Raw genomic sequence first — 21,480 nt, 5'->3', positions numbered from 1 at the left:
AACTTTCAGTCTTCTCTTAGAATTAGTAGGGTGAGGTGACCAACAATGGGGTTGAAGAAGATGGGTGTTCTCTTCCAGTTTCTAGTGGCTGCTGTGGTCTTTAGTGAGATGCTTCTTTGCATGGTTGAAGCAAAGGTCCATTACTATGATTTTGTTGTAAGTACTAAACTCTCTCAACCTTTACATTGAGCACTTCTTTATATTCATTCAATTATGAATTTAAAATATAATATATATGATGAATTTTTTTTATTAAATATACAAATCTCATATATTTATATCTTGATTTTATAATAGATTGAATTTATAAAAATTACTTTGTTTTTTTTTTATCATTTTAATGTCACTTTATAGTTAAATTATATTTCATAATATGGGCATTCATTATTTTATTTTTCTTTCTCTATTTGCACTAAGTAAGTGTTAGCAATTTTTTTTTCATTTTAGTTTTGCTTTTGCATTTTATTTTATGATTATAGTGAGTCAAAAGTTTCTTATTTAAATTCTCTCTATTTTTTTATGTAAATTCTATTTATTACTAAAAATATTAATCATTGAATTCGACCAATTTAAAAATATTATTTATTAAAATTTAATTAATTATAATAATAAATTATTATTAATTATTTAATAATATACCGATTAAATCCAATTCCATCCTTATAATTAATCTTAACTCTTAATTTTCTAAATTCATGGTTTCAACAACTTGGCATTTTAAAAACCTTAACGACAAGTCTATTTAACATTGACGTTGAAATATGAATTTTAGAAAAATATATTTTGAAAAGTTATTTAATCAATTTGAAATTTAATTAAAATATAGAAAATTTAATATGAAAATATTTTTAATAATCTTTAATTAATGTATTTAAGATATTAACAAATATGTAAATAGAAAAGGGTCTCATTGTCGAGGATCCGACTCTGCTGGACCTCTAATAAACAAAATAAATATAAAGGTCCAACTTACTAATTGTCGTTACGGACCAACCCACTTGATTATATTTGACTAGCCAGCAAAACCAACAGTCAAAATATTAAGGCTTTATCGTCCTTTTTTTTTTTATCTTTTATTTTCTGTTTATGAAATTCATAAATTTATTTTTTAAATATCAATAGAATATTTGAATTCTTGGCATCAAATTAGTTAGTTAGCACTTGACAGATTAGATGTTTTGGTACCAGAAAAAAAGATAGTAGTTAGCTTTAGAAAATTAATCAATTGTCGCATGTGAAATTTAAAAGGGTTTTGGAATTTAACATGAAATATGATAAAAGGAAAATAAATTTATGGCTATTTTGGACAAGGAAACAAAAAAGGAAATATGGGATTTCAAGTATTTAGATCTTCAACATGGCTCCATATTTGTTATTTAATTTTTTTTTTCAGGTGAAAGATGAGAATTTTACAAGGCTTTGTGAAACAAAATCTGCTCTGGTTGTCAATGGAAGCCTTCCAGGGCCAGTGCTTTATGTCAATAAGGGTGATGTAATGTACGTTAATGTTCACAACAGAGGTGGCTATAAATTCACCATTCACTGGTACATACACTTTTTCTTTTTTTTCTGGGTTCTCCAAGATTGACCTGGATTTTGTACCAATTTAAGCTTGGAACAATTAGAGGATATAAATGTGATGGTTTTGCAGGCATGGAGTGAAGCAACCAAGGAACCCATGGTCTGATGGTCCAGAGTACATCACACAATGTGGAATTCAGCCTGGTACAAACTTCACCTATGAGGTCATATTTTCTGATGAGGAAGGCACCCTCTGGTGGCATGCCCACAGTGACTGGACAAGAAACACTGTCCATGGAGCCATTGTCATTTATCCTGAAGAAGGCAGCTCCTATCCTTATCCCAAACCAGACGGTGAAGAAGTCCTTGTACTGGGTATGCAAGAATTTTCATTTTTCTTTCAAACTTTTTTCCCTACTAAATGGAATTTTACATGTTCTAAGCCTCTGTTTCATTATCGTACTTGCAGGATCATGGTATACCTATGATGTGAATTTAGTGGTTGAACAGGACCTTGCAACTGGGGCTGATTTACCAGTTTCAGATGCTTATACCATAAATGGCCAACCAGGAGACTTCTGTGCCTGCTCCAAAGGTAATCTAATTATTCCTCTTTGAAAACCTAAATAAATTAAAGGCCTCTTCTTCTGAGCAACATTTTCCTTTTCTTGATTGGGATCACTCTTTTGCTTGCAGAATCCACATATCGTTGGCAAGTTGATTATGGAAAGACCTATCTTATACGTATTGTGAATGCAATCATGAATTCAGAAGCATTCTTCGCCATTGCTGGACACAACCTCACTGTTGTGGGAATGGATGCATCATACCTTAAACCCTTTATCACAAGCTATATCACGATAGGCCCCGGACAAACCATGGACGTTCTTGTGACAGCAAACCAATCTTTTGGCCAATATTACATGGCTGCCAGGCAATTCTACACTGATAAAGCTATCTTCACTGAATATGACAAAACAAATGTTACTGCAATTCTTGAGTATAAAGGCAACTACACTCCCCCAGATCCTCCTTCTTTCCCATCCGACACACTTCCTTCTTACGCAGATTATCCTGCTGGAATAACTTTTAGAAATAAATTGAGGAGCCTTGATAAGCAGGACGTCCCCAAAAACATTACTACCCAAATGTACATTGTTGCTTCTCAGAACCAATTCTTGTTTAACAGTTCAGGCAATGTAACTATCTCTCTTGCTGCAAGCTTGAACAATGTGACTTGGGTAAATCCAAAAATGGATGTTCTTCATGCCTACTACAGGTATGCTGTTCTATGCACCCTTTAATTTGTTTACGGAACAGTATTTTGAGTATTGAATTCAGGACATAAGTTAAAAACTAAATGTGAAATTTTGGTTACAGCAACATGAGTGGTTTTTACACTGAAGATTTCCCAGACATGCCACCAAATTTCTATGACTTCGTTGCAGAAGGATTGCCTGTTAATACCACGCAATCCTTGATGGGGACGAAGGTGAAGGTGCTGGAATATGGAGAAGAAGTGGAGATGGTGTTCCAATCATCTAATGTATTGAACGCATCAGAGGATCACCCAATGCATCTCCATGGTCATAGCTTCTATGCTGTTGGAGCTGGAGGAGGCAATTTTGATTTCGAAGAAGACCCAAAAACATACAATTTGGTTGATCCACCGTATGTGAACACTGCTACTCTTCCCAAGAATGGATGGCTTGCTGTTAGATTCAAAGCACTCAATCCTGGTAACTTCCTTAATCAAGATAACTAATAATTTTTTAAGTTCCTTGTCAAGAACACTTAAACACGGATTAATTAACTACTGATTAATCTTGGCAGGAGTATGGCTGTGGCATTGTCACTTAGATCGCCATTTAAGTTGGGGAATGGACACAGTTATTATAGTGAAGAATGGTGGAACTCCTGAGACTTCTCTCCGCGAACCCCCAGCTACTATGCCTGCTTGTAGCGATCCGCCAACAATTCAACTCTGGAAATCTGAATTTGTTTCTGGAAATCTACGAGGGAGATGAATTAAATATTTATGATCTCATACAAATTGTTGCCGGATATTACTTTCAATTATTATATGGACCAGCTAGAACTTGGTTTCTTTTACTTATATTAAATAACTAATTGAAAATGTCAGGTAGTTGATAGTTCTCTTCTGTGACATGGTTTTGAATTTTGGGTAGAATCAAAATCACTGGAAGCATTTCATGGTGTGTTTTTGTATGTATCAATATGGCTTCCTGTGATCTTTGCTTTTTTTATGTAAAAGTAATTGAATTAGTTATCCAAAGAAGGAACTTGATTTCGATTTTAGACTTTCACATTTTGATTAGCAGCTTTATATTTTTTATTTTTTGATATACCACAAATTTCTTTTGAACCCACAACACAAACAGTAAACAGTCTCACTGAATTACTAACATCTTTGATTTGCATAATCAACTCTAACCCCTTAAAGAAAGCCTAATAATTAATTTGAAGTTATAGATAATGTTAAGTGTATGTGCACTGCAACCAATGTATTAATTGCAAGTGTGATCACTTAATTCATGTATATATACTTTATTCTTAATAAAATGCTGCTTTATCTTTAATGTTTAATTTAATTTTAATAAATATTAATTAATAAAGATAAAGTCCATGGGACTTATATGCATAGCATTGAAAATTATAATGTTGTTATATCAAGATCAGACATTGATATAACTGTTGAGACCGGTACACGTTGCATTCTTTCCTTTATGAAAGGAAGCAGCAGTTTTCGTTAAGCTGAGATATGTGAGATACCTAGACCAACGTGTAAGTGCTTGTGGTAACAAGTTTACTGAACTGACTCGCACGAGGATTCCATATGGAAGTTTACCTGTGTCTATGGAAAGACTCATGTGACAGTCGTGTAAATTATCCTTAGACTTGAGACATTAAGTTATCTTATATAGGAATTACTACTGTATTTTGATACTGCTCACATGTCATTCTATATAAAGATAACGAATGTGGCAGCTGTTGGATATAGTATAAACTATGTGGAGATATTTAATTGTCAAGATAGAATTCATCACCTTAGGTAATTAAGGAAAATATTTCAATTGTTCTTGGCCAGTATGGATTGTTAAATCTTTGAGCAAGGTAAAATAAGATTGAGATCTTATTTAATTAATGATGCGTCCCTACCGCAAGTGCACGGGTCGTACAAGTAGTATAGAAAAATATCGATCCCACGAGGAGTTGTGTTAATGATTGAATTTTCGATATAAAAGTTGACTAAATCGAAGTATCTATGAAATTAAAGAAGTGAATTGATGAGTAATGGAGCGTAAAATCTATATGTGCAAAATTAATATTCTATTTAACAATGTATTGCGTTAAACTAAAATTGCATCAAATTGAAATAAGCGAGTTCAAATATGGCAATATTGAAAATGGCAAGCAATTAAATTCAATTGAAAATTAACAATGGTAAAAAGGTGATTCCGGAGTTCGGGATTTCATATTCGAGCTATTTTGGGATTTTAAATTGGTTATCCAATCTTATGAAACTAATGGGTTTTGAGGAGATTAATTCTTAAATCCTTTGAATTCCCTTTCGAGTGAGACAAAGAGTGCCTTAATCAAACTAATCCTACTTTCGTGGAGTTAGAATTAATTAAGACCCATTAAGTTCTTTAATTAATCTGTGAATCCTCTTAATCCTTAGCCTATTTCTAGGTCTAAGTTAATTAAGTCCAATTTCTTGATTATCTATCACAAGGCCTTCTCCTTTCGGTGCTTCAACCATGGATTAAGAACATCACTTAATGGGATCCTACACTAAGCATGTCATTAAGCATACAAGAAATGAATAAAACTCATTAAGACCACAAAATATGGATTACCCAATTAAGATCCACAAAATATCTCAAATATTACAACCCTTACTCCAGAATCAAAAGTAAACTACTCACTATCCATAATGCTTACAAGATATGATGAGTTCAAATGGAAATAAAGCTTTAATCTAAGCTAAGAAGTAAGAAATTAAACACTAGAAATGTAGAAAAATATAAGGGAAGAAAGAAATCTGCAAATCTTGGTTGAAAATGGTGTGGAAGGTGAAGGTGACTCTTCAAATTCTGCTCAGCCCCCTCCTTTTCTTCTTTGCTCCTTGCCTCCCTTTTAAAATGGGAAAATGAGACTATTTATAGCATTTTTCTGACATGGAGCCCTAAAATGGTATGTTCTAGGAGGAATTATTTGAGGGAATCTCCTGCCAGCTCATTAATGAACTCTTCATGGATCGCATAAGTGGATCGCATAAGTTATGCAATCCCTTATGCGATTTACCTGGTTCTGGGTCACTTATGCGAAGCTGCATGACTTGGTGCATAGGTTATGCACAATCCCGTGAAGGTGCATAAGGGAGGCGAGAATGTGCATAAGCTATGCAGTCTCCTTATGCACATTTCGGCTGGTTCTGGAACAGTGATCTTTCTCCTTATGCAGATCTGCATAGCTTATGCGGCAAGTTATGCACAGTTTGGTCAATGCATATTTCAGCTTGAAAACCTGTTTTTGACATCTTTTGGCTGTAGGAGACACTCCTCAATGGCAAAATTCTCTTCAGTCCTTCAAAAACACCATTTTTCCTACAAAACAAAGTAAAAATTACAAATTAATGCAAAATTGACAACTATGAAAAACTAACTAATTTACTAATGAAATTAGCTAAAGATAACTAATAATAGAATAAAATGGCTATAAAATTAGACCTAAATGACTATGCAAAATGTATGCATCAAATACCCCCAAACTCAAGCTTTTGCTTGTCCTCAAGCAAACTTTAAAATGTGGTGCAAAGTTTTTAGGGGTGCCTTATCCAAAGAACTATGAAAATCACCTATTAAAGTAACTTAACACACCTTCAGCCATACCAGCAATCCATATACCCATCCTTTAAAATGCAAAGAATCTAATGCTTATCCAAGCTTTCACCGCTTAGCCATCAAGTCAATTATCATTCAAAATCTCCAAACCAACCAATCAAAAGAGAGGGTCATGCTCAAAAGGAATTCTAGAACAATCAATAGTCAAAGTGTCTCTATATGGAATGATGGAATTGAATGAATGAATGAATAGTTTTCCAATCCCATAGGCAAATTCCCCACTCCTATCTCCACTAATGTAGCAAGTACTTTCAAGAGATCAAAGGTCTTTTTAGGGATGTAATGGGGCCATGGGGTTCAAAATGAGGCTAAGAAGAAGAATGGGTAAAAAGTATTCAAAGCATGAGAATATGTTGCAATTTTGAAACATAAGGTACACTTTATTATATATTTTTTTCCTTTTTTATATGGGAGAGAGAAATACATAATGAGGATTGCCAAGTGCTAGCATAGTTTATAAAACACATAAAAATGGAGGGACATTTTGATACTTTAACTTGTATTTTGCATTTTCTTTTGATAATTGTCCCTAAAAAAAAAAAAAAAAATGCCACCCCCAAACTCATTTCTTTTAATACTTTGGGTGGATTTCTTTCATTTTGAATGGCAATAGTGAAAAGCACATATACTAGCACTTTTACAAGATGACAAGCACTTCTTCTCCCTTTTATTGTATTTTTTTTCTTTTTTTTATTTTTTTATTTTTTTATTTATTTTTTTTATGTACCTAATATTATGAATAATTATCCTCATGAAAAGGGTTGGAGTGTTTGGTTCATTGGCTAGGTAGCAATAAGGGTTTCAAGAAAAATTAGGAATAAAAAGGTTCAAAGGGGTTTGCAAGGGTTAATTTTAATTAGGAAAAAGGCCAAAGGTTTAAAATGAGAAGGTTTAAATCAAAGAATGCCTAATCATCTCTCTTTTCAAGTATAAGCTGGTATTTCGCCTTGAAAGGTTTAGAAAATTTGTTCTAGGATTGGTGAGACATCATTTGACTACCTTATATCCAATAACTCCCTCTAAACACTTCCACCTCCAAATGACTAGTTGGGTGGCTTTTTGGCTAAGAAGATATAGGCAAGGGATAGAAACTTCAAAACCTTGCACCTTTTAGGAAACTTTCAATCCACAAACCCAACTAAAGGGTGAGTCAAATCACTCTCATAGGCACATTTTCAATACTCAAGGGATTTGGCAAAAGATTTTAATGCATGATGCATGATTCCTAAAATGAGTAATGCATTAACTAAGTGGAAGGAGTCTATTTGTATGCAATTTGTACAATTTCTAAGTGATGTATAATGTGTGTGTAAATGTGTAATGAATATGTATGTATGGATGTATATGTAAAATATTTACAATATATGTAAATGAAATGGGATGAGATGCTCTTATACTCAAAATGTGAAAAATGAAGCAAAAATTAAGCAAAAATCAGAATGTGCACCCCCAAACTCAAAATTGGACATTGTCCTCAATGTCTCAAGCAATGTATTAGCAAAAGTCAAAGCAAATAGTAATTACCAGGAATTGTAAAGATTAAGAGCAAGAAGAAAGTGTTACCTGGTATGTAGCAGATGAGAATTCAAGATAAAGGGATGCATAAGAAACTGCATAGGTCATGCAGAGTTAAGAGCTGTGCAGGACATGTGCATAAGTAAGGTGCATAAGCCGTGCGGTGCTGCATAAGAGGCAATATATGTTGCATAGGCTATGCAGGACAGTTGCATAAGGGGAATACAACCTGTGCAGTGCTGCATAAGTAGCAGAAAGGGTTGCACAGGCTGTGCAAAACAGTTGCATGAGGAAATTCATAGCCTGTGCAGTGTATACAAAAGCTGCTGCATGGGAATTGGCAAGGGAAATGTACAACCAGTAGTAGAAGTATTGAAATATATACAGAGTATGGTCAAATATGTACAAAAGGGCAATAAGTGTAATGAAAATTAAAGAAGACTAATGTAATAGCTATTCAATAAAACTTCAAGAAAAACAGAATTTAAAACAAACTAATTCAAAACAAACAAACATAATTTGAAACAAACTAGAAATGTTTGAACATATTTACAAAGAAAAGGTCCTACAAGATTGAACAAAAGTAAAACAAACACTAATCTATGTCTATTGTTTTGCCTTTGTCCAAGGATGTTGCTAAGGGGCTGGTGGCTGCTGCTGGCTGTCGAAAGGATGGTGCTGGAGGAGGTGATGGAGGTGGGGGTGGCATGCCCAAAAAGATCATGAGTTGCTTCACCATCTCCTTCAGTTCTTTCTGCTTGTCCCTGGTTTCCATGACAAGGTCAAATAGTTGATCATGACGATCCTTGAGTGTATCAAGACCAGTGTCAAGCTTCCTATCCACAAAGAATATATCATCACTAAGCCTTTCAAGATAGGTGAATAAGGCTTTAGTGTTGAATGCAGGAGGTGCTGTGGATGAGGAAGGTTCATCTATAGGAGGTATGGGCTGAGCAGAGGTAGCTGGAATGTCCTGAGTAGGCTGAGGGGGTGGGGTAGGTGTAGTAGGTTGCTATGGGACTGGTGTGAAAGGTTAGGTTTCTGGTTGTGCAATAGGCCTGGCTGCTGCAGGTGGACAGGATCAAAACATGACAAATTGAACCCTGTTTTGGTTAAGTGTGCAGTATCAAAATATGAAGTGTCCTCAAGTGCTGGTATTAAGTGCTCTGCAGGATTAAAACCAAAATGCTTGGCTATGACAGTGATGAGCCCACCCAAAACAATGTCACCTATGGATTTGGTGGCAATATGCAGCACATGCTCACAAAAGAAATAACCAGGAGAAACTTTAACTTTGTGAAATGCAAACCATAACATAAAAAGTTCAGATTTTCCCACAAAGACTGAACTAGTCCCTCCGCCCAATATGGTGCTAGCCATCACCTATGAATAAACCTAAGTGCAGGGTCAAGGATTTGGGATGTTTTTGATCTTCCAGCAGAGAAAGTTTGAGGTTGGTTTGTTATGATTCTCCAAAATTGGGCAGCATTCCAAATGCCTTTGTTGGCTACCTCTACTCCAGTATGTGGTACTCTAAAGAACCCATCAATTGCAAAGCCAAAAATGCTATGAAATTGGTCCAATGACAACTCTCTATTTTGCCCCAAGCATCTAAATTTCATAATTGGCTTATGGTCTACATCATGCAAGTTGAGGGTAGCAGAGAATGAAGAAATAAACTCCAAAACTAGAATTGGATAAACTACCTCTTGCTTATGCACAAATTCTGTCCAACCCATACCATCAAGATATGCAACTACATTGTCAAATAAACCAAGAGATTGTAAAGCATCAGCAGATATATACCTAGTGGGTTGTACCTTCCTATCCTTAAGTCGCTTAAAAGCTTCTTTTTGAATCGTATCAGGGAGAGGCCAGGGTAGCTTTGATACAAATGAGGTTGCCGAAATTGTCTTTTTGCTGGAAGAGGGTGTAGAGGCTGGAGCTTTTGGCTTTTTGGGAGGCGGTTCCGACAATGGGGTGGGTGGGTCTTTGCGTTTGGACAGAGGAGGAGCAGAGGACATGGGTCGCACAGATTTGGACTGGATTTTGCGTTTGTATGTGGTTGGGGGAGGCGGTGGGGGTGTCGCCAGGAGGAGGAATGGGGGTGGGGTGTATCGATGACAATGGAGAGACTTTGTGAGGAGAAGCAGGGTGGGAATGTGGAGGGTAATCCATTGCCGATGGGAAGATGGAAAAGATAATGGGGAAAGAAGAAAATCGAAGAAGAGGGAGAATTAGGGCCAATGTCGTGAAAATCGAAATGGAGAAGAAGGTGTGAGAAGAAGTTATGCCGGAATGAGGATTTTGAGAGAGGAAGGGAAGTGAACAGGGTTTATCGGGTTGAAGGTGGGAAAGAAAAAGGAAAAAAATTTGATTTAAATGAGTTATGTAAAAGACTGCATAAGTGAAAAATGATTTATGCATAACCTATGCACTGTTCGGCAGGTATTGAAAGCTTAGGTTAGTGGTCATGCAGTTGTGCATGAGTCATGCACCTTCCTTATGCAAGCTTCGGTGACCCTAGAAATTTTGAGGAGAGAAGTCATGCGGGAGTGCATAAGTTATGCACTCCCCTTATGCATCTCTCGGCGGTTTTTCGTAAAGTGGGTCATGCGTAGTGCATAGGTTATGCACTCTGCTCATGCAATCGCTCGGCAATTTTTGGAATTTTGGTTGGTGGTCATGCGATGTGCATAAGCTATGCACTCGCTTATGCACTCTTCGTGGGTTTTGAAATTGAATCTTTGGTTATGCAGAAGTGCATAAGCTATGCACATTGCTTATGCAGGTCTCGGCAACTTTTGGAATTTTCTGATTTCTGGTCATGCAGAAGTGCATAGGTTATGCACTCTGCTTATGCACCCCTCGGCAGAATTGGAAATTCAGAGTTTTTGGTTATGCAGAAGTGCATAGGTTATGCATCTTCCTTATGCAACCCTCGGCAAGTTTGATTTTTCTGGGTTTCTGGTCATGCAGAAGTGCATAGGTTATGCACTCTGCTTATGCACCCCTCGGCAAGTTTGATTTTTCCGATTTACGTCATGCGTATGCATAGGTTATGCACTCGCTTATGCACCCTCGGCACTGGAAATTCGAGTTTTTGGTTATGCGTATGCATAGGTTATGCACTCGCTTATGCAAACTTTGGCAGAGAGAAAATGAAGAATTTGAGGTTATGCAAATGTGCATAGGTCATGCACTCTGCTTATGCAAGTTTCTGGAGATGTGAAATTTGACAAAATTAGGCTATGCAGAGTTGCATAAGCTATGCACTCTCCTTATGCACTTGCAATAAAGGTGAAAAATGGCAAGAATTGTGGTTATGCAGGATTGCATAAGCTATGCAGTTGCTTATGCACAATTTAACAAGATCAAGAATGCAATAGAACATGGATTGCAAGTGTGAAAAATACCCTAGAATGAGGAAATATAATTCCATGAAGCATAAACCATGAGAATTTTTCACCAAAAACACATCAATATATACAAAGTTCATCAAAAATGCATCACACAGGCATGTAGACATTGATCTTACATAAAAGACCTTTGAGAGCTATGCCATTTTGACTCAAATTCTGCAAATCAACATTCAGCACATAAAACTCCATAAAAAATCTACATAAAGTTGCATCTAACCACAAATGAGAAATGAACTCTCCAAGATTTGCTAAGAAAATGCAGCATTTCTGCCTTGTATCCTATAACCCAAAGAAGCTCAAAACTGCAAAAATGACTCACTTACCACAAAAATAACATTAAAAGCACAAATAAAAAAATACACACCCAACCTCACCAAGAACTTAAGTGATCTGCAGATTTTATTTTTCTCGCTCGCATAAACTGGATAGCAACTTCATAGCTTCACCAACCTTCCTCCATTTATATACATCCAACCTCACCAAAAATACAAGCCATTTGCTGCAGACACCCTTTTTTGCAGATTTCATTTTTCCTCTGCATGAACTAGATTGCGGCTCCCGTGACAGATTATGCAAGAAAAACTTATCGATTCTTTTGAAGGAAAAAATTTTTCAAGTTATGAATTAGTTCCACAACAGTTCACTGCGTTCTTCATTGAATTACATCTACAAGGGACAAGATTTAACAATGTCAAAAATTGAATTTGGGGAGATTTAAGATAAAACAAAATCAATGAAAATGAAAGTAAATTAGCAAAAGCAAAATAAAAGGACTTGGGATGCCTCCCAAGATGGCTATTTTATAGTCCTTATTGTCGACTCTTCGTGAATTTCATCAAAAGAGGTGAGGGAGTGGAGAGCTTGTAACAGCTTGCTCCTATTATTGGGTCTCCAGTTATGTAATGTTTCAATCTATGCCCATTGACCTTAAAATTCCTAGATTTTTCACTCCAAATTTCAATTGCTCCATAAGGGAAAACCTTAGAAATTCTATATGGACCAGTCCACCTTGACTTGAGTTTTCCAGGGAACAATTTCAATCTTGAGTTAAACAACAAAACTAAATCACCTTCTTTGAATTCCTTTTTCCTCAGATGCTTATCATGCCAAACTTTAGTTCTTTCTTTGTAAATACGGGCACTTTCATAAGCATCCATCCTCAATTCCTCAAGCTCATTAAGTTGTAACAACCTTTTTCACCAAATTGCTTAAGATCAAAATTCAAGGTCTGAATGGCCCAATATGCTCTATGTTCTAGCTCCACAGGTAAATGACAAGACTTACCATCACCAACCTAAAGGGAGTAGTTCCTATAGGGGTTTTGTAGGCAGTCCTATATGCCCATAAAGCATCATCTAGTTTAATAGACCAATCTTTCCTAGAATTGTTCACTGTTTTCTCCAAAATATGCTTGAGCTCTCTGTTAGAAATTTCAACTTGTCCTGAAGTTTGAGGATGGTATGGGGTAGCTATCTTGTGCACTACACCATACTTCCTCATTAAGCTCTCAAATTGCTTATTACAAAAATGGGAACCCCCATCACTAATTATAGCCCTAGGAGCTCCAAATCTGCTCAAGACAAATTTCTTCAAAAATTTCACTACCACTCTAGCATCATTAGTTGGAGTTGCAATAGCTTCCACCCACTTTGACACATAGTAAACCCCAACTAAGATGTATCTATTACCATATGAAGGAGGGAATGGCCCCATAAAATCTATTCCCCAAACATCAAATAATTCCACTTCAAGAATATTATTTAGGGGCATTTGATCTCTTTTTGACAAATTTCCACTCCTTTGACATTTATCACAATTCAACACAAATTTCCTCACATCCTTAAAAAGATTTGGCCAAAAGAAACCAGCTTGCAAAATTTTACTAGCTGTCTTAGAGATGCCAAAATGACCTCCATAATCAGAAGCATGGCAATGATGCAAAATACTCTGTACCTCCTCTTCAGGAATACATCTTCTAATTAGACCATCACAACATCTCCTAAAGAGTAAAGGATCATCCCATCTATAAAACTTTACCTCATGCAAAAACTTTTTCTTTTGTTGCCACGTCATTCCTAGAGGTAAAACTCCACAAGATAGATAATTCACAAAGTCTGCATACCAAGGTAGTTTAGCAACAAGAGAGAAAAGTTGTTCATCCAAGAAAAACTCATCAATAGGGATTTCATCCAATTCTTCACCATCCAATTTCAACCTACAGATTAAGAATACTTATTTTTTTCTTTTCCTTTCTTCTCTTAAATCTTCTAATCAAAAAATCAACATCTTGTATCCACCTAATGAGCTAATGTTTTTTTTCCCTTTTCTTTTTTGCAAATATATGATCTGCATGATCTGAAAAAATAACCCACCTTTTGTCAAATATGTGTAAAGTGAACTTCAATGCAAAGACAATTGCCAAAAATTCCTTTTCAGTTGTTGCATAATTTGTTTGAGCCTCATCCAGTGTTCTACTAGCATAATAAATAGCATAAGCCTTTTTGTCCTTTCTTTGACCAAGAACAGCCCCAATTGCATAGTTGCTAGCATCACACATAATTTCAAAAGGTAGACTCCAATCGGGTGGTTGCATGATTGGTGCAGTGATAAGAGCTTGCTTCAACCTGCAAAAGGCATCCAAACACTCTTGGTCAAATACAAATGGTGTGTCATTACTTAACAAATTAGACAAAGGTTTAGCTATTTTAGAAAAATCCTTGATAAAGCTTCTGTAGAACCCGTGTCTAGGAAACTTAATTCCCTTGACATTGGTAGGAGGAGCCATCTTCTCTATCACTTCAACTTTGGCTTTATCAACCTCTATTCCTCTGTTAGACACCAAATGTCCAAGCACTATCCCTTCCTGAACCATGAAATAACACTTTTCCCAGTTTAACACAAGGTCAGTATCTGCACATCTCTGCAAAATTTTAGAAAGGTTAGCCAAGCATATATCAAATGAAGATCCATAAACAGAAAAATCGTCCATAAAAACCTCCATTATGTCTTCAATGAAATCTGAGAAGATTGCCATCATGCACCTTTGAAAAGTGGCTGGTGCATTACATAACCCAAATGGCATCCTTCTATAAGCAAAGGTTCCATATGGACAAGTAAAAGTGGTTTTCTCTTGATCATTTGGATGGATAGGGATTTGAAAAAAACCTGAATATCCATCTAAATAGCAAAAGTAAGAATGCCTAGCTAGTCTTTCCAACATCTGATCAATGAAGGGAAGTGAAAAATGATCTTTTCTAGTGGCAACATTTAATTTTCTGTAATCTATGCACATTCGCCAACTAGTCACTGTTCTGGTGGGAATTAATTCATTATTTTCATTTTTGACAACTACCATTCCACCCTTTTTGGGAGGCTCACCCAAGTACTATATGAGATAGGGTAAATGATCCATCAAGCAACTTCAAAATTTCCTTTTAACAACTTCTTTCATATTTGGGTTCAACCTCGATGTTCAATAGATTTTGTTTACAATTTTCTCCCAAATTGATTCTATGCATGCAAAAGTGTGGGCTTATTCCCTTAATGTCATCTATGGTGTATCCCAAAACTTTCCTAAATTGTCTCAACACTCTTAACAACTTATCAGCCTCTAATGTACTCAAATTTGCATTTACAATTACTGGATAAGTGTTATTAGTGCCAAGAAATTCATACAGTGTGAGGAAGTTGCTTAAGTTCTACCTTAGGTGCATCTTCTTCCTTGAATGATGGTTGCTTAGATTCGACTTTTTCCTTTTGTGTGAGTTGAAAAACTGGAGTAGAAATAAATGGTGGACTTCCCTTTAAGTGTTGAGCATATGCAGCTACATGAGAGTTGTCATAATCCATGCCTCCTCCATGAACCAAACAATTTTCAAGTGGATCTTCTGGATATTTCTTTCTGAAGTGTTCTTCAACTAGCTCATCAATAATATCAACTCTCAAGCAAGTATCAGCTTCAGAATGATGCTTTTTCATAGTGTTATTAGTATTGAAAACCAATTGCTCTTCACCAACCCTAAGAGTCAGCTTTTCTCCCTTAACATCAATCAATGCTCCTGCTGTAGCCAGGAAAGGCCTTCCCAAGATGATTGGGATATTAAAATCTTCCTCCATGTCCAAGATGACAAAGTCAACAGGTATGTAGAACTTCCCAACCTTCAGAGGCACATTCTCCAAAATCCCTTCAGGATACTTAATTGATCTGTCAGCTAACTGAAGAGAAATGTGGGTTGGTTTAAGATCTCCCATGTTGAGCTTCTCATAAATGGAAAGGGGCATAAGGCTAACACTAGCCCCTAAATCACATAAAGCTTTTGTAGACTCTCCTCCAATGTGGCATGGAATTGAAAAACTCCTGGATCCTTAAGCTTTGAGGAAGTTTCCTTTGGAGGATAGCACTACATTCTTCTTTCAAGCTTTTCATCATCATCTTCAAGTTTCCTCTTGTTTGAGAGAATTTCTTTCAAGAATTTTGCATAAAGGGCATTTGTGAAAGAGCATCAACAAAGGCACATTTATGTAAAGTTTCTTCAAAACTTCTAAGAACTTCCCAAATTGCCTATCAAGCTTGGCTTTGTGAAATCTTTGTGGAAAGGGATTGTGGCTTGTAGGGTTCGAGGGAGGTATATATTTCTCTTCCTTCTTCTCTCCTCTTTCATCTTTTCTTCTCTCTCTGTTTTCCTCCCATCCCAGTTCCTTTCATTTTCTCTCTTCTCACTGTTTTCTCTTTCTCATCATTTATAACTTTTCCACTTCTTAAAGTAATAGCTTGACATCGCTTCTCTTGGATTTTGACTTTGGAAGCTTTCCAAAGACAGCACTTGAGGAGGAGAGGATGCTTGTTGTGCAATCTGGTTTTCGGCGATACATTTGTATGTTTGCATCTGTTCAGCCCTTGCTTTCACCTCTCTCATCTCCTCATCATGCTTATTTTGGTTAGCAAGTATCTGTAATAAAGCTTGATGGTGGAATTTCGTTCTTCTTTTGTTTTGGAGGGTTCATATTTTTCTGCTGAAAATTAGGCAGTGGTTGCCTATTTTGCTGATATGGAACTCCTTGTTGCTGTTGTGGTTGAAAATTCTGATTTTGAACTTGATTTTGCTGATTTCCCCATGAAAAGTTGGGATGATTCCTCCAATTTGGATTGTAAGTTTGAGAATAAGGATTCCCCATTTGCTTGTTTGCAACACCCCAAAGTTCTGCGTTATAGCATTCGTTTGATCTTTGTCCAGCTTATGATGCCTAGAACTACACTTCAATATGAGTGAGGAGACATAAAATAATGAAATACAAGAAAAGAAAATACAAGAAAAACAAATGAAAAATAATAGCAAAGAAATGTGATCAAGTTAAACGAGCCGGGAAACCTAGCGATGGGTGGAAATCCTGGCGTGGACCGTTGACTATACACGGATGCGGGAACACGAATATTTTTAGGACTTAAATAGAACCTTATTGAATTATAAATCTCATTAGAAAGATTAAAGAAAAATTAAATAATTAGTACAAAGAAAAGTGAGAAATCGAAAAACAGACAAAATACGGTTTTACCGAAAAATCGGGAACGTAACCCGAACAGGGGCATTATGGTCATTTGACATCCCGAATTGTCTTTTGACCTAAATGTCCATTAAAAATAAATAATATTACACTTAGAAAATGAAATGAAAAATTAAATTGGTGGTACCTAAAATAAATAGTGGAAATCATGGGTTAAATGTGGAATAAGTGGGAGTTAAGTTTATAATATGATTAAATTTATGAGTGGACCACTAATGCATAAAATAAACACATAAATATGGCTGAAGTAAGTCCACTAACCAGCTGAAATATCATCTTCCTCATATTCTCTCAAGAATGCCGAATTGAAGAACACAAAAACCTCCATGGCCATTTTGGGTAAAGCTTGATCCATCCTCCATTTTCAACTCCAAGCTCTTAGGTTCCTTCACAAAAAATGGTCTACACATCACAAGGAAGATATTGATACCAATTTTGAGAAGCTTGGTGAAGGTTTAGCAAGTTACAATCAAAGGTAAGTTTGCATTTTTGAGAAATTCTTTGTTAAAGTTTATGTTCATGTTATGGGTGTTAGATTGGTGAAGGAAAATTTTGAGTTTGAAGGGTTATTGTTGTTTTCATTTTGGACAGCCATGAGTCACGTTTTTGATGAGGTATTTGTGCATATAATTGATGAGAAATAATGTTAATCATGGTGATTTAGTAACTTAGTGAATTATTTCATGTTTATATGGTGAATTATGCACTTTGATGGAAATTGGTATATGGGACGACAATGTGATGTTGAAGAATGGTTTGTGACAGCTTGTGGACACTTGAGGAATGGTATATATTGAAGGAAGTGTGGGCAGAATATTGACCTAGAAGGATTGATGATATGTATGTAAATTAACATTGTAAAGTGTATGTAAAGTTTGTAATGTTTAGGTGTGTTTGTAATGGTACTTAGAAATTGTAATTGTGAATGATATTTGGTGTGTTGAGGGTGATTGGAATCTGCCCAAAATAATGCTAATGTAATGTAGAAAATGCTTTTGGTAATGTGCCAAAACAGTTTTTAGTAGGTAAGTAAACAAATGAGTAAGTGTGTGTTTGAAGTTGGGGTGTGAAATGCATATTGAGGGCAGTGTATATTTTAGCCTATAACCTTGAATGTAACCTCAATTGGTATGAGACCAATTTGAGGTGAAACTAGGCACAAAATGTGCCAACTCATTGAGAAACCATGCCAAAATTCTGCTTGCAAGGTGACCTAAAAAATGACCAATTCGGATTAGGTGCAATTAGGACCTGAAAAATGACCAATTGGGCAGCAGTGAGTGTTTAGGCCATAACTCACTCCAAACCAGGTCCAATTGACCTGAAATTTTGACCAAGAATAGTTAAGACCCATACCTACAAGTCTTATGAAGACACCAAAGCCCAGAAATGACCATAAGCAAGTCAAACAACTTGCACAAGTTCGGGTCAAAAACTGGCCGAACCAAAATTGACCAATTTGACCTAAAATTGACCTAAAATGGTACCATTTGACCAGCAATAGTTTAATGACCATAACTTGGTCTACTTAACTCGGATTGACCTGAAATTTTGCACCGCGTGCAATAAGACCTAGATCTACAAGTTTGTAGTTTCGACCGAGACCGACCGGGGAGGAACTAGATCGTCGGTTAGGTCAGTTCGAATCCGACAATTTGCATTAAAATGCACTAAACAAGAAATGACTTTAAAAACGTACCAAACCTAAACCCTATCGAATGTGACATATTAACGACACTAAAACCTAATTTACCTAAAACGCAATGAGGGTCGGTATATTAGGTGATTAAGTGAATAATTGAGTTCGGTGCATTATTTACCAAACACCATCGATAGAGACAGTTTAATTTAATCTTGAAACACTTCAAATTGTGTTTCTCGATTTAACAAGACAAAAGGAAAGGAAACACTGAGTCGGATCGGGAAACGTCATCGAGGGTTTGTGCACAACTAGTTTTTAATCGATTTTGTTTTGAATATTCATATCATATGATTAAATGATATATTTTTCTTATGAATTATGTTTAACAAGCATTGGATTTAATTCCATGATTATTGAAAATAGTTATTGTATTTATGAAATTGGCTTTGACAAATGGTATATCCCTAAGTATTAAGCATTGTTATGGATTCAGTAAATTATGTTTTGGACAATTGTGATAGAATATGTTTTGAATTGTGATGGTAATATTCATGGAAAAAATGAATTTATAATTTGAATTGTGATGAGTATAAAAATTATTGGATATTGGAATTGACTTTGAATCGAATTATATTGTGATTTATGCTCGCTAAAAGGATTGTGATATTGTTTTATATCTCACTACTATAGATTGACTAGGTTATTAGTCTCTCTCATTTGTTGAGAAGACAATGGAGTGAGTTGTGTTTTGATTACTATGAAATGCGCTTAGATTTTCCTCCTCTTTGAGGTTAGATCTAAGTTTATTTTATCGTTATGGCCCTTGCGGAAGATTCATTATTGTGATGGTGCTGTACGATGATTCGACCTCGACCATAGGGAGTTAGAATCGGTCGACCTCCCACCATAGGGAGTTAGAATCACATCGAATATGGCCCTTTCGGATTAGTCTTGCATAGTTAGTGAGATAAAGATTGATTTTTGAGATACAACATTGTTTTGAGATGCATAATGACTTTTGAGATCTGATATGATTTTGAGATACAAAATAATTTTGAGATACAGAATGGCTTTTGAATGGTAAGGAATGGTGATTTCAATTATGGTTTGTGTGTAATTGATTTTGTTGGAATTACTTAAATGGATAGTCAAGATTTGATAAATTGAATTTTGTGCTCCAAGTTATTTATACAAATGATTTACATTATTGGCAATGAATATTTTGAGTTGTGAAATTTGATTAAATTTGATTCTCAAATTATTTATCAGAAATTTGTCAATGTATATTGTACTATGTTTTAAATTAGTTATGCACCAAGTTCACCACTCACGATAGCTTTGTATCTTCGCGAGTAAGCAGAAGCGATGATTAAGTTGCTTTGAGGATACATTCAGATTTCGACTATATCATAGATATACCCATGTACATAGGTTTTGATGTAAGCATGTAATAATATGTATGTAAATTATTTGGCGATTGTATATAAAACTCTTGTAAAATATTTTGGTATGTAATTAAATGTAAATTATTGTAAATGTAAATTTGAGATTTCATTTACTTGAATAGTTTTGTATTATATTTCCTTTATCTTGAAAATCACTATGGATTTGAGTTGAGAAATATGTTGTGTTGAAAAATATGTTGGAGTTGAGATTTGCAAATACATATTGAAGTGTTTTTTTTTTACAGGTTTTCTGAAGAACTGATTTGTCCAAAATATAGATGGCACTCTGCAAAAATTTTCTGATTCCAAAATAAGTCAAATGTGTCAGTTTTATCATGGTTCAAAAAGGTTTTTAACTAAATAGTGCTCACTTGTAAAAGAAGTAAGAAAAGTTTTGAAAATCCCTTGTAGTGTATTTAATGGGTTATCAGTAGACGGAGTTGGTAATTCATTAGGTATACTACGGGATCATGTTATGCCTTACAGAGGGGTAGGGTGTGACATTGTTTCCATAATTACCAACATATGCTGCTTGTTCTCCATAATCTACTCCACAGCTGGTTGTTTCCTCTGCATAAGCCACTTGTTGTGAACTTCCAGCTGATGATGATGAACTAACCAACATACTCAAATCTTCCATCTTCTTAGCAAGGACATTTGTAAGTGCATCAAATTTTGCATTAATCATGTTGAATGGGTCAAGATCATACATTCCCTGACTTTTTCTTTTGAGTTTTGGTCCTCTTGGACTACTCAAAGATGATTCTTGAGTCTTCCAATTTTCTCCAACGACTCATAAGCTTCATCTTCATTTAATAAATTCTCCTCTTGTTTGAGCATCAATAATCCTCTCGGGGAGTGACATTTGTGTAAAAATTTATCATCCATTTTGGAATGGCATGATGTGGGCATAATCTCTCTAATTCCTTCCATCTCATCCATGACTCATAGAGAGTTTCATCTTCTCTTGGTGCAAAGAAACATTTGATTCCTCGGCTCTTGAGTTTTCAGTGGAAAATATTGTGCAAGAAATGCATCGCATGAGTTGCTCCCAATTTGTGATGGAGTTGTGAGGTAAAGAATCAAGCCAATCCAGGTGCTCCTCTATCTTTCAAAGAGAATGGGAATAGCTTCAATCTTCTGCATCATCAGACACTCCATGTTTTTGCATGTCACAAATCATAGCAAACTTCTTGAGTGTGTGTGGATTTTGAAGGATGTCCTCCAAATTGAGAATTTTGAATCATTTGAAGAACTCCAAAATCCATCTTGTAACTATTTGCATCAATCCTTGGTCTTGCTATGCTCTCCCTCAAGTCATCAAAGCGAGGGAAAAGCATGATCCATCATACTTCCTAGAGCACGTTTGCATTAACAACTTCTTCTCCTTGGGCTTCATTTTCATTGTTTTGACCATTTGGCCGGCATTACCAACACCAATTCTA

The 21,480-nt window shown here is 35.7% G+C and overlaps 1 protein-coding gene and 1 non-coding gene across 2 annotated transcripts; both read left to right on the top strand.

Moving 5' to 3' along the window:
• Positions 1-3,840, top strand: LOC110672152 (putative laccase-9). Its single transcript, XM_021834847.2, has 7 exons — positions 1-156; positions 1,394-1,545; positions 1,652-1,896; positions 1,991-2,116; positions 2,218-2,800; positions 2,902-3,260; positions 3,355-3,840. Exons 1-7 carry the CDS (start codon positions 46-48, stop codon positions 3,546-3,548), a joined length of 1,770 nt encoding a protein of 589 aa, XP_021690539.2. The 5' UTR covers positions 1-45; the 3' UTR covers positions 3,549-3,840.
• A 17,089-nt stretch (positions 3,841-20,929) lies between these two features.
• LOC131171629 (small nucleolar RNA R71) lies at positions 20,930-21,035 on the top strand. The gene has a single exon (XR_009142288.1). It is a non-coding gene; the product is annotated as a small nucleolar RNA R71 (small nucleolar RNA).
• The last annotated feature ends 445 nt before the right edge of the window (positions 21,036-21,480 follow it).

The sequence above is a fragment of the Hevea brasiliensis genome, chromosome 12, assembly GCF_030052815.1.
Source record: "Hevea brasiliensis isolate MT/VB/25A 57/8 chromosome 12, ASM3005281v1, whole genome shotgun sequence".
Taxonomy (NCBI): Eukaryota; Viridiplantae; Streptophyta; class Magnoliopsida; order Malpighiales; family Euphorbiaceae; genus Hevea; species Hevea brasiliensis.
This window is presented reverse-complemented; position numbering and strand designations above follow the sequence as displayed.

Bases quoted from the DNA above. Each gene is read 5' to 3' on its own strand.
- LOC110672152 (XM_021834847.2), top strand. From the start codon at position 46: ATGGGGTTGAAGAAGATGGGTGTTCTCTTCCAGTTTCTAGTGGCTGCT. The intron at 1,897-1,990 runs GTATGCAAGAAT...TCGTACTTGCAG, and splicing joins TGAAGAAGTCCTTGTACTGG to GATCATGGTATACCTATGAT. The intron at 2,117-2,217 runs GTAATCTAATTA...TTTTGCTTGCAG, and splicing joins CTTCTGTGCCTGCTCCAAAG to AATCCACATATCGTTGGCAA.